The 11,450-nt window shown below is 36.9% G+C and overlaps 4 protein-coding genes across 4 annotated transcripts; 1 reads left to right on the top strand and 3 right to left on the bottom strand.

Annotated features, from left to right (window-relative positions):
* Positions 1–11: 11 nt before the first annotated feature.
* LOC103871191 (caffeoylshikimate esterase) lies at positions 12–2,280 on the bottom strand. The gene is made up of 3 exons (XM_009149418.3): positions 1,876–2,280; positions 777–1,122; positions 12–502 (listed from the first exon to the last, which is right to left on the bottom strand). Exons 1-3 carry the CDS (start codon positions 2,207–2,209, stop codon positions 196–198), a joined length of 987 nt encoding a protein of 328 aa, XP_009147666.1. The 5' UTR covers positions 2,210–2,280; the 3' UTR covers positions 12–195.
* On the top strand, positions 2,086–7,397 carry LOC103871194. The gene is made up of 7 exons (XM_009149420.3): positions 2,086–2,305; positions 2,389–4,903; positions 5,203–5,486; positions 5,563–6,327; positions 6,417–6,620; positions 6,702–6,902; positions 6,970–7,397. The coding sequence occupies exons 2-7, from the start codon at positions 4,633–4,635 to the stop codon at positions 7,084–7,086; spliced, it is 1,842 nt and encodes a 613-aa protein (XP_009147668.1). The 5' UTR covers positions 2,086–2,305; positions 2,389–4,632; the 3' UTR covers positions 7,087–7,397.
* LOC103871193 (probable histone H2A variant 3) lies at positions 7,301–9,003 on the bottom strand. The gene is made up of 2 exons (XM_009149419.3): positions 8,747–9,003; positions 7,301–7,826 (listed from the first exon to the last, which is right to left on the bottom strand). The coding sequence occupies exons 1-2, from the start codon at positions 8,855–8,857 to the stop codon at positions 7,530–7,532; spliced, it is 408 nt and encodes a 135-aa protein (XP_009147667.1). The 5' UTR covers positions 8,858–9,003; the 3' UTR covers positions 7,301–7,529.
* Positions 9,004–9,104: 101 nt separating this feature from the next.
* On the bottom strand, positions 9,105–11,130 carry LOC103871195 (serine-threonine kinase receptor-associated protein). Its single transcript, XM_009149421.3, has 7 exons — positions 10,717–11,130; positions 10,498–10,633; positions 10,341–10,422; positions 10,083–10,258; positions 9,877–10,014; positions 9,661–9,800; positions 9,105–9,524 (listed from the first exon to the last, which is right to left on the bottom strand). Exons 1-7 carry the CDS (start codon positions 10,832–10,834, stop codon positions 9,301–9,303), a joined length of 1,014 nt encoding a protein of 337 aa, XP_009147669.1. The 5' UTR covers positions 10,835–11,130; the 3' UTR covers positions 9,105–9,300.
* Between the last annotated feature and the right edge of the window lie 320 nt (positions 11,131–11,450).

An 11,450-nucleotide genomic window follows, 5' to 3' on the forward strand; every position in this document is an offset into this window, starting at 1 on the left:
TAATTAAAAACTTCGATAAACATTGTTCAAGAGTCATATAAATGCGAATAGAGATACTATAGAAGTTATTATTACATCCCAAAAGTCATGTTCTTGGATAAAACACAAACAACATAACAACTCGAATCAACAACCACTATGAGCCATGGTATCAATGCACATTTCTCTTTCACAAAATGTAAGTTTCAATCTGCTTTACTTAGATCCATACCTCTCAACCCTCTCATCAATCCACTCTCTCATATCCTTTAACACAATAGCAACATTCTCATCTGGCTCTCCCTGAATCAATGAATGGTACATCCCATCATAAAGCTTCAGTGTTTTATCATCACTCGATGCCTTCTCATATAGTAGCTTCGACGATGAAGGACACGTCACTCCATCAGCTGTCCCGTGCACCGTCAGAAACGGAGCAGTTACTCTCCCGAAATTTTCCTGCACGTATAGTGTCTTCCTTAGTAACTCTCTCATTGTTCCCACTCTAGGCTTCCCTGTGTACCTGTAAACCAACATCCAGTCTTTTTTATAAAAAAAATAAATGGTCTAAAGAGTAGGCCTGGTCCGAAGCATATGTGACAATTTTACGAAATATATGAAAAATAATAAGGGCAAAATTATTTATTAAGCGTAGACACACCATTATGCAAAATTTTAAAATGTCAGAGAGATAAGAGAAATGTCATTACAGCCAAGAAGACCATATATGTTTTTCTTAAGACCATATATGTTTTTTTAAGACCATATATGTTTGTAATATAAATATTTTATATTACCTTTGTGGGTTAGCTGCAATAATCTTGAGCTTTTCCGGGTCATGTATAGCTTTGCCAACCATCTTATTATCCGGCATTGCAGCCCACGTATCAGCCAAGCCAAAGAGGAGACCGTAGGCGAAAAGGTGAGTCTTGCTTGGCTTCATATCCTCCGGGATAACAAAGAGAGGAGCCGAAAAGATCAAACCGGTCCAAGTATCAGGCTCCGATTGAAAGTACATGAGAAGTGTGGCAAGACCTCCCATAGATTCACCAAAGAGGAAAGCAGGGAGATGCTTATATGGCTCGCTGTCACGAACATGCTTAAAGAAACACAATGATGTTGCTGCAACTTTCTCCATATCACCTGACAAAACCAAACAAAAAGCCGTGTCCTAAGGTCTTTACTTACCCGAAACACATTCAACTTAAAACCCTAATTAGCAGTGAAACTTCAGTTTCAAGTAATCTCTCTGTTTTACAGAAGTTAAAAACTTTTCAATTAACCAAAAGATTCAAAACAGAGTTCTTTAAAAAGAAAATAGAGGAGAGAACGAACCTATGTAGCACGAAAGATCCTAAAGATTTTACTTTTTTTTTTACTGTAACACATTCAACCTAATTAGCAGTGAAACTTCAGTTTCAAGTAATCTCTCTGTTTTACAGAAGTTAAAAACTTTTCAATTAACCAAAAGATTCAAAACAGAGTTCTTTAAAAAGAAAATAGAGGAGAGAACGAACCTATGTAGCACAAAAGATCCTAAAGATTTTACTTTTTTTTTTACTGTAACACATTCAACTTAAAACCTTAATCTACAGTGAGACTTCAGTTTCAAGTAATCTCTCTGTTTTACTTTTAACATTTACACATCAACTAAAGTTGAGATTTTTCAATTAACCAAAAAGATTCAAAACAGAGTTCTTTAAAAAGGGAACAGAGCAGAGAATGAACCCACGTAGCATAAAAAATCCTAAATATTTTACTTTTTTTTTTTCTGTAACACATTCAACTTAAAACATAATCTACAGTGAGACTTCAGTTTCAAGTAATCTCTCTGTTTTACCTAACATTTATTCAATTAAAGTTTGAGATTTTTCAAAAACAGAGCAGTGAACGAACCCAAGTAGCAGCGGATGCCATCAGAACGGCCGTGACCGAGAAGATCGGCGGCGAAAACGGCGTAACCCCAGTTGGAGAAGCTCATGCAGATCTTCTGGAACATCCAGCTCGTGTCGGATCCGTACCCGTGAGACATGTACACCGTCCCTTTGATCTCACCATCTAAGGGGAGAAAGCTCTGCGTGAAGAGCTTTCCGTTGGGTGTTTCGAAGTAGGATTTGGTGTTACGCACGCCTTGGGAAGTGTAGTACTCTTCCTCCGGCATGTCTCCCCAGAAATACGGCGGCGGTGTCGCCGGAGCTGAATTGTTTGACTTCTCCGCCTCAGACGACATCGTTTTCGTTTTCTTTTCTTCTTCTCTACTGAATTTGGTTGGTGGAGTCTGGGAAAGTGAACGCACGAAGGAGATTAATGAGAATATATATACAAGGTATATGGATTAAAATTGATTTAAATTAAAAAGATGATTATTATATTTAATAAAGGTTTTTGGTATTCACTTTTTTATTACAGAAACAGTTAAAGAGTTATGTGTTCTGCCGTTTCTGACAATGTAAGAAAAGGAGAATTATCATGCCCCTTTTAGTAAATAATTAAATCTTATATTTAACAAACTATTATTATAACTTTGTAAAAAAATAAGAAAAGCAATAACTATTTTATACATCAAAGTTAAAAACATTTAATCTTTTCTAAACTAGAAAACAATCTAAAACATTTTTTTTTTGGAAACACAATCTAAAACATTTAACACTTGAAAATTGAGACAATGTAATTTTCTAAATGACTTTGATTCTGTTATTGAGAATGATATTTTATTAATTTTACAATAATTTAAATGTAATAAAATATGATTAAATTTAAACAACTTAAAAAAATAGGAGGGGTAAATGATTGATTTCTTCAGCTCACCAACTACGCTGGGGTGGGCTCGGATAAGGTTTGGTGGGGTCAGTAGAGTTGGTGCGGAAAGTTGGTGTGAGGATCCGACCCGACTTGACCTGGTTCATGTCGGATAAGTCATTTGTTCACCTACCCCGATTCGGTTCGCTAGTATGAGCCTACCTAACTTAGCCACCTAACCCCATAGATTTGTACCGTCGGTCCGGTTTTATTTCAGCCCGAGTCTTGGGGAATAATTAAACAGTAGGCATTTATATGTTTTAAAACCCATTGGGCCTTCTTCTCGTAGGCCATTGATTAAACTTCTCTTTCCAGACAAAACCTATAGTTCATCTTCATAATTGTGACCCAGTTCATATGCTAAATGTTTCTATTACTATTGCATTGATTGAAAATTAAAATGTAACATTGGCCTTGATTCCGAAATTTTTTAGAAGTTATATGCATAATAGTTCCCGAAATCTAAGATTTGGTCCTAGAATACTCTGCAGACCAATCGAAAGAAACTGATTGATAAAAAGATAAGATAATTTGATACGAAAAGGATATGTAAAAAAAGTAATCATAAGAAATAATGACAAATTTAATATCTATGGGAACCTATAAAATATATTCAAATATGTAGCTTCCTCGTATATTACTGACACCCGTTATTGGAAAAGTACACAAATCGGTGTACCATATCATTCATTTATTTTAGCAGGAACATGCATGGGAACACAATTACTACTCCCTCCGTTTTTTAATATAAGTCGTTTTACAGCTATATACGTAGATTAAGAAAACTTTTAATTTTTTATATTTTCTAAACAAAAACATCATTAACTATTTATCTAACCACAATTCAACCAATAAAAAAATATAAGATATATTATCATTGGTCATACAATATTAATTATTAATAAATTTTACATAGAAAACCGAAAACGACATATAATTTGGAACAAAAAAGTTTTTCTAAAACGACTTATTATAAAAAACGGAGGGAGTATTAATTATTGACGTATTATTCTGTTAGTTATTTGAAAATAAAAATGTTTACTTTTTAATATAAAGATCCCGTGATTGATGTCAAAAAGATTCTGTAATTATCTAGTCATAGACAACATATTGATTTGTTCCGCCAGCTAGATGGCTTCATAATTATTGGTTTTGATTTTTTATTTCTCAACTATTGATCTCAACTATACGAACAAACTTATATTCTCTCTGGCAAAATGATTTTTATATTTTCATAAATTAATATTTTATAAAAATAAATTAGATTTTATCAAACTATAAAATTATTAATGGTATAACAAAAATAATATTTTTATGATGTACTAATCAGTGTGTTGTGTGTGAGAAGTAAAAATCTGTTTAATATGAAACGGGAGATAATATATATATTCAAGTTCTTTAAAACATTTTTTTCGTCAACGAACTGTATATACAAATTAAAAAAATGATGGATGTCTGTTAATTATAAAAGAAAAAAAGAAAGAGAATGAAAGTCAGGATTCATCAAACTAAAAACAAAGACAGAAGACAGAAGAAGAAGGCTGGAGTAACCTAACATTCACATGCTTCTTCTTCAATGTGCCACTCTTCCTCCAACACACTTATCATTTCTTGTCTCTGCTGTCTTTTGGGTCCATCAATCATTTAAATATTTCCCCACTCATAAATTTACTTTATCTTACAACTCATCCAATATTTTAATTACACGACAAGTAGGCTTCAAAACATATATACTTTTGTCTGAATATTATGTTTTGAAGCAACAAAAACAAACTTTGAAAAACGTTCTGATCTCCGGAGAATGCTCTGCGCTTCTCCACCGTTACTGTCAATAAGAACAAAGAGGGCGGGAAAATGGCGGCGTGGAAGTCATGGATTGTGGCGGAGAAAGCTCGGAGATGCTTAAGGACCATATTCTTTGTGGCAGCAATGACGGCATCTCTGTTAGCTTCGTCGTTGCCCGTTCTGATCACCGTGGCTGATGTGGTTATTCCTTGTCTTATCGTCTCCAGCATCACGTGCCTCACGTGTCACTCCGCCGCAGAACATCTTCGTCAGTATAGTTTCAAGACCTCTTTCATTGATGTACCACTCATCTCGCTCCTGAGATCTCTCGCCATTATCTGTATGGAAACATTCTCTTTCTTCTAAAATCAAGCTTCCGGTTCGGTTAGTTTGCATTTTTCGGGTCGGTTAGTTGGGTTCAGCAGAAATTTCTCCAAATTGAACCGAAAAAGTTTCAGTTCAGTTTCAAAATTTTCAGTTAATTTTTTAAGTAAATTTGGTTAGTTCAGTTATTTCGGCTCGAATTTTTGTTAAAATTGGTATAGTTTGATTAAAAAATATTTCTTTAGAAAACAAAAGTAACCCATCTAAAATCATTACTTGATATTTGTTAAGCTTCCATTAATGATGATGAAACAGGTCTCTCTTGTTTATGTGAAGACGCAAGATTGGCTTATGGTCCTTATCTTGAAACAGTGATGTCACTTTCCTTTGGAGGGTTTCTTCTTCTTTTGGTTAAAGCTTTTGTGTTCACTATGAAACCTCACATGGAAGGAAATGTCTATAACCTCAAGATCTCATGGGCAATGCCGGTTTTGTTACTATCATCAGCACTTTTCGGTTTAGCTCATGTTGTGATAGCTTATAGAAAAACTTGTGGAGCAAGAAAGAAGCTCATGTACCATAAGATTGACCAAGAAGCTGTAAAATACTTACTCTATTGTTTTGTTATCTGTCTTGAGTTGTGTGCTAAACTCTTTCTTATGTTTTTTTTTTCAGGTTCTCTCGTCTAAATCTGGTTTCTTGGGCTACAAGAAAGCTCATCGCCAGTCTTTCACACGATCAAACTGCAAAATTTTAACCTTTGCCGGCGATTTCAGACAAAACTCTTTCAGGGAAACAACTTTGGATAGAGAAGAGGTGATACAACCAAGACTTCTTGCAAATGCAGACAGTTTGTTCATCAAGATCCAAGGGTTAAATGTTCATTACAAGAAGTGTTCTGCAGTGGAAGTGAATGCAAGAAAGGTTAGACAACTAGACAAGCAGATGTCAAACTTAGTAGTGCAAACTCAAAGCAATCATTTGCATAGAAGCTACACCATTCAGCCTGATAGATCCTCTTTGTATGATCCTCTGTTAGCGACTTATCCAACTACACCCATCAGCTTGTTCAACAAGGATGATATGAATCCTGGTGATGATCTGGAGAGAAATGAGAATGTTGGTGTAGTTCTAGTCCATGGATTTGGAGGAGGAGTCTTCTCTTGGAGACATGTTATGGGAGAGTTGTCTCTTCAGCTTGGTTGCAGAGTGGTTGCATATGACCGACCTGGTTGGGGCTTGACCTCTAGACTTGTACAGAAAGATTGGGAAGAAAGAAACTTACCTAACCCCTACAAGCTTGAAAGCCAGGTGGATCTACTACTTTCTTTTTGTACCGAGATGGGGTTTTCGTCAGTGGTACTAGTTGGCCATGATGATGGTGGTTTGCTTGCTCTCAAGGCTGCTGAAAGAGTACAAGCCTCTACGTTCAAATGCAGTGTAAGAGAATTCAAGTTGCTTTACAAGCTTATGACTCTTTTGTTACTTGCAACTAACGATACCTTTGTTGTTGATTGGATGATTCACAGGTTTCAATCAAAGGAGTGGTGTTGATAAACGTTAGCTTATCAAGAGAAGTAGTCCCTGCCTTTGCTAGGATACTTCTTCATACATCACTTAGGAAGAAGCACTTGGTTCGTCCTTTGTTGAGAACAGAGATAACCCAATTGGTGAACCGGCGTGCATGGTGTGACACAACCAAGCTAACCACTGATGTCTTAATGCTCTACAAGGTATATATCACTATTACATAAACGCCATTGAGACTTAAAGCAGTTAAGCTAATGCCTTTCTTGTGGGGTTGTTTGTTTCAGGCTCCTCTATGTTTAGAAGCTTGGGATGAAGCACTCAATGAGATAAGCAAGTTATCATATGAGATGATTCTTTCACCTCAAAATGCATCAGCTCTGTTGAACTCTGTTGGAGATCTTCCGGTCTTAGTTGTTGCTGGGACTGAAGATACTCTTGTTCCTTTGAAATCCTCACAAGCTCTGGCTTCTAAACTCGCCAATTCTGTAAGTTTTCTACATCTTCTCACCAAAATTTTCACAACTTCATGTACTTATGTCTGTGTGTATACAGAGATTTGTAGCACTATCTGGATGCGGACATCTGCCACATGAAGAGTGTCCTTCAACACTTGTATCTGCTCTCTGCTCCTTCATTAGCAGACTGATACCTAAAGTACCAAACTCCTAAAACTATCTCAATGACAAGAGTTTAATGAAACAACAACATTTGCAAGAACTCAACAGCTCTTAAGGGATCAAAACTTCAACTAGATTTGCTACAAAGGGAGGAGAACCTTACCTTGGGATCACATTATCTGCACAAATTGGAGCTGGAGCTTTGGCATTAAACTAACCAAGTGAATATATTCTTCTCGACTGCAACCTGTGCCTCTTCTTATGTATCATGTAAATGTAAATACGATTCATGTTCAGACTATTCAGAGAAAAACACATTGTTTTGCTTACAAGCTTCTAGTCAGAAAATGAGTTTTAGATAAATCATCAAATACATACGCATAACAAAAGGAACCTAAACAAAGAGCTCTCTAGCGTCTTCTTTTATCAAACACAGACTCTCTCTCGAGATACTTAAAAGAAACAGAGAAGCAAGGTGCAAAGAGTGGTAAGAATCTATTCCTTGGCGGATTTGTTGATGAGAGACTTGTGGATGTGAGGGATGACACCACCACCAGCTATAGTTCCTTTGATGAGAGTATCCAGCTCTTCATCTCCACGAATCGCAAGCTGCAAGTGCCTTGGGGAGATACGTTTCACCTTGAGGTCCTTGCTCGCGTTACCAGCCAACTCCAAAACTTCTGCGGTCAGATACTCCAATATGGCGGCTGTGTAGACAGCAGCAGTTGCTCCAACTCTTCCGTGAGCAGTGGACCTAGTCTTCAACAGCCTATGCACCCTTCCTACTGGGAACTGCGCACACACAAAAATCAAGATATTAAAAATCATCACAAAGCATGGATTAAGTTGTTTATAATCTGGGAGCCAAAAACATCAAACAATTTGAAGAACCCACTAATGAGAAAACCTCACAAGCTAAGAAGATTCAAGAAAACACACAATGACGAATCAATTCAGCTTTTAATTGCTGACCTTAAACTACTCTTCAGTAGCATAACAGTGACTAGTCTCCATTACTATCTCTTTGCTAGAACCAATTAACCACAGCAATGGAACAAAATCGAGATACATAAATCAACAAAAAGGCATGGTTTGAGTTACTAAAACTGAAGCAAGAGTGTTTATAATCTGAGGAGCCATAACATAAAAAAAACTCACAGCTTCAACGCCAAAAGAAGGTTCAATAAAACACACATTGACAAATCAAATCAGCTTTTAATTGCTGTTACTAGTCCTAGATAAAAGAAGAAATCAAATCTCCATTGCTAGCCCCTTGCTAGAACCCACCAATGAGAAACTTTCACAAGCTTCAACACTCAACATATAATTCACGAAAACACAAACTGATGAATCAAGTTAGCTTTTTTAACTGCTGATACAACCTTAAAGCACACTCAAGTACCACAACAACCACTAGTACTAGATAAAAAGACACACAAATCTCCATTGCTAGAACCCACCAGTAAGAAACTTCACAAGCCTCAACACTCAAATCAAGTTAGCTTTTTTATTGCAGTTACAACCTTAAACTACTGTCAAGCACCACAACAACAATGACTAGCCCAAGCCAAAAAAAAACACAACTTTCTATTTCTAGACCTAATCTCAGTATCCCAATGTCAAAATCTAGCTCAAACCCTCGTCGATCCGCCACTTACGCGATCAAATTTATAAGATTTCGATTACCCAAAGATCCAAACTTTGATTGTTACCTGAAGACCAGCTCGAGCAGAACGGGTGATGGGTTGTTTCTTCTTGTCCTTGTCCTTCTCGCTACCACTGGGTTTCCCCATTATCAAACCCTTCGCTCCTTTCCCCGACATTTTCCCGCCAAAAGTCTCACACTTTGCGCTGATAGAGAGAGAGAGAGATATCGCAGGAGATTAGACGAAGCAGAGGAGCTCGCGAGAGTCGATAGAGAGACGAAGACAGTTGACGATTTTACCCCTTTATATCAAAGCTAATTACAGCTTCAAAAGCCCAAGCCCATTAACACAGATCGAACTAATATCATAAATTACAAAACAGATCCTAATGTTTTGTATAACTACGAAAAACACCCGAACAAAGAAAAATAACATTTTTAACACAGTTTTCTTTTCTCTGTTAAATTGCAAACATGTCCTAATGTTTTATATAATAACGAAAAGACCACATAAAATTAAAACGTAACATTTGTAACCAATTTCTTTTCTCTGTATATTGATTAGTCTGGAAACAAGATACAGCAAATCAAGAACTATAAGACAAAAGTTTTTTTTTTTTTTTATGGTTTCTCTGAGGTTTTTGCTTCTTTGTTGTTGATGTGAAAGCCTTCAATCTTCTTAGCAACTTCATCCACACCATGCTTCACTCTCTTCTCGTTCTCTTCTTGATTTGGTGTCGTCTGCCAGATCCTGATGGTCCCGTCTTCAGACCCCGAGGCGTAGGACTCACCTGTAGGTGAAAACCTCACGCAGTGTACGGGGCCATGATGCCCCTTGTTGCATCCTACGTTCACATAAAAGATGAGACACACAATCTTTACAAGAACCATGCTTCTAAGACAATCTGACTTGGCTCTGGTCTTACTAAATACAAACTAACTTTTCTAGAATGATCATAGAAATGTTTGAGAGTGACTCACCAATCTCCTCGCCAGTGAAGAAATCAAACACTCTGACCCACATATCCTCACCACCAGCAACAAACTTCTCACCAGACTTTGGCTCCAACGACGCAGACTCAATGTTGCATGGCATCTCATAACTCTTCACCAGTCCAAAACTGAATGAAAGCCAACGTCAGAGCTTTGAGCAAAAAAAAAAAGAACAGACTCTATTCGTGTAATGAACAGACTTACTGGTTAGCGTCCCAGAACTTAACGGTCGACCCATCAGCAGTAGTAATGTATCGCCCATCTTGGCTCACCTCGGCACTGGTGACAGGAGACTTAGTCTCTAATGTCTGCACAATCTTCCCACTTCTCACATCCCATAACCTGTATAAGAAGATCACAGTTATAATATAATGAAGAAAACAAAAATGTTATGCGTATAGTTCCATTACCTTACACCACCAATATCAGCGCAAGAACTTAGTATGGTTTGATCACTGTGAAGCCATGTGAGAGTTCTGACAGAACCAGGAGACTTATCCACTTCCGTAGGAGGTGCATCCAACCGGTTCAAGTCAAAAACACGGAGAATCTTCTCAAACCCTCCTGTGAGCAACCGTTTTGTATCCTAGTGATAGAGAGAGAGAGAGAAAAAACGTTATACTCAACTCAAAACAAAACAGTTTGACCAAATAGAGAGTAGAACGCACCTCAGAGAAAGCACATGCTCGAACGATATGCTTGTGCTCAAAAGAATGCAGCACATCCCCTGTTAACGCATCCCACAGTTTCCTGAATAAACAAACAAAGGGAATTATATCATTAATGAAACCAGATTTTTTTTTTTTTTATAAAAAAAAAACATACGCTGAGAAGTCTGCTGATGCAGATGCAGCACGTAACGCATTGTTATCAAGGCAAGAGCTCCACACTGCACCTTTATGACCTTCGAATGTACCAATCCAATCTGCAGTCTCTCCATTTCTCAACATTGGATGCGAATCTAAACACATTAAATGACATTATTATTCTTATTATCAAAAAACTCAAAAACACCCTATTAATAACATCTAATAAAGCAGTTACCTTTACTAGCACTGATGAGGAAGAACCCATCTGGGGTTATGGGACTATAGAACAAATCAACAACAGGTCTGGAATGGCCATGGCAAACAAGTGGAACAGCAACCTTCTTCTTATCCATAATATTCAACAGTGGAAACAAAACCAAACCACTTATTACAAGAACCCAACACTCTAATAAGATTCCGACACGAAACAAACAAAAAAATCAGAAAGGTTCTAACTTTGTTTTTTTCTTCTTCTAATTTTCTACAAATATATTGGGAGAAAAACCCACAAATCTAAATAAACTTTGGATCGAATCTACAATTCGATAAATCTACAGCTACTGTTTGAATGCTGCTTCCGGAAAATTCTACAAACAGAAGAAAAAAGACAACAACTTGAGTTGTATTAATGGGATTTCTACAAATCTGGGGAGAGACAATAATTTTAATTTTTTTTAATTTAAATTTACTTCCTATGTCTTTTAAACTTTCACATAAGAGACCCTATATTTTTATATCTACATAAATGTCCCCACCTCACAAAAATTGCACTGTTACAAAGACGAGATATATCAACCTCATCTCGCTTGATGATATCCGGGGCACTGATGAATGATGATTAGGGTTGTCTGAAACACGTCTATTTATACATGAGCAGATAAAACTTACTAAGAGCATCTCCAATGTATTACCCCATTTTTTACTCCAAAATGGTGCAACACCAAAATGGAGTAAGGTTTTACTCCAATG

This window comes from Brassica rapa, chromosome A06 (genome assembly GCF_000309985.2).
Source record: "Brassica rapa cultivar Chiifu-401-42 chromosome A06, CAAS_Brap_v3.01, whole genome shotgun sequence".
Classification (NCBI taxonomy): Eukaryota; Viridiplantae; Streptophyta; class Magnoliopsida; order Brassicales; family Brassicaceae; genus Brassica; species Brassica rapa.

Excerpts from the sequence above, each read along its gene's own strand:
- LOC103871191 (XM_009149418.3), bottom strand. The coding sequence starts at position 2,209 with ATGTCGTCTGAGGCGGAGAAGTCAAACAATTCAGCTCCGGCGACACCG. Across the intron at positions 1,123-1,875 it reads TGGCATCCGCTGCTACTTGG|GTGATATGGAGAAAGTTGCA; the intron begins GTTCGTTCACTG and ends TGGTTTTGTCAG. Across the intron at positions 503-776 it reads ATTGCAGCTAACCCACAAAG|GTACACAGGGAAGCCTAGAG; the intron begins GTAATATAAAAT and ends GTTGGTTTACAG.
- LOC103871194 (XM_009149420.3), top strand. The coding sequence starts at position 4,633 with ATGGCGGCGTGGAAGTCATGGATTGTGGCGGAGAAAGCTCGGAGATGC. Across the intron at positions 6,328-6,416 it reads CCTCTACGTTCAAATGCAGT|GTTTCAATCAAAGGAGTGGT; the intron begins GTAAGAGAATTC and ends GATGATTCACAG. Across the intron at positions 6,621-6,701 it reads ATGTCTTAATGCTCTACAAG|GCTCCTCTATGTTTAGAAGC; the intron begins GTATATATCACT and ends TGTTTGTTTCAG.
- LOC103871193 (XM_009149419.3), bottom strand. The coding sequence starts at position 8,857 with ATGTCGGGGAAAGGAGCGAAGGGTTTGATAATGGGGAAACCCAGTGGT. Across the intron at positions 7,827-8,746 it reads CTGCTCGAGCTGGTCTTCAG|TTCCCAGTAGGAAGGGTGCA; the intron begins GTAACAATCAAA and ends GTGTGTGCGCAG.
- LOC103871195 (XM_009149421.3), bottom strand. The coding sequence starts at position 10,834 with ATGGATAAGAAGAAGGTTGCTGTTCCACTTGTTTGCCATGGCCATTCC. Across the intron at positions 10,423-10,497 it reads GCATCAGCAGACTTCTCAGC|GAAACTGTGGGATGCGTTAA; the intron begins GTATGTTTTTTT and ends TTGTTTATTCAG. Across the intron at positions 10,259-10,340 it reads GAGCATGTGCTTTCTCTGAG|GATACAAAACGGTTGCTCAC; the intron begins GTGCGTTCTACT and ends CTCTATCACTAG.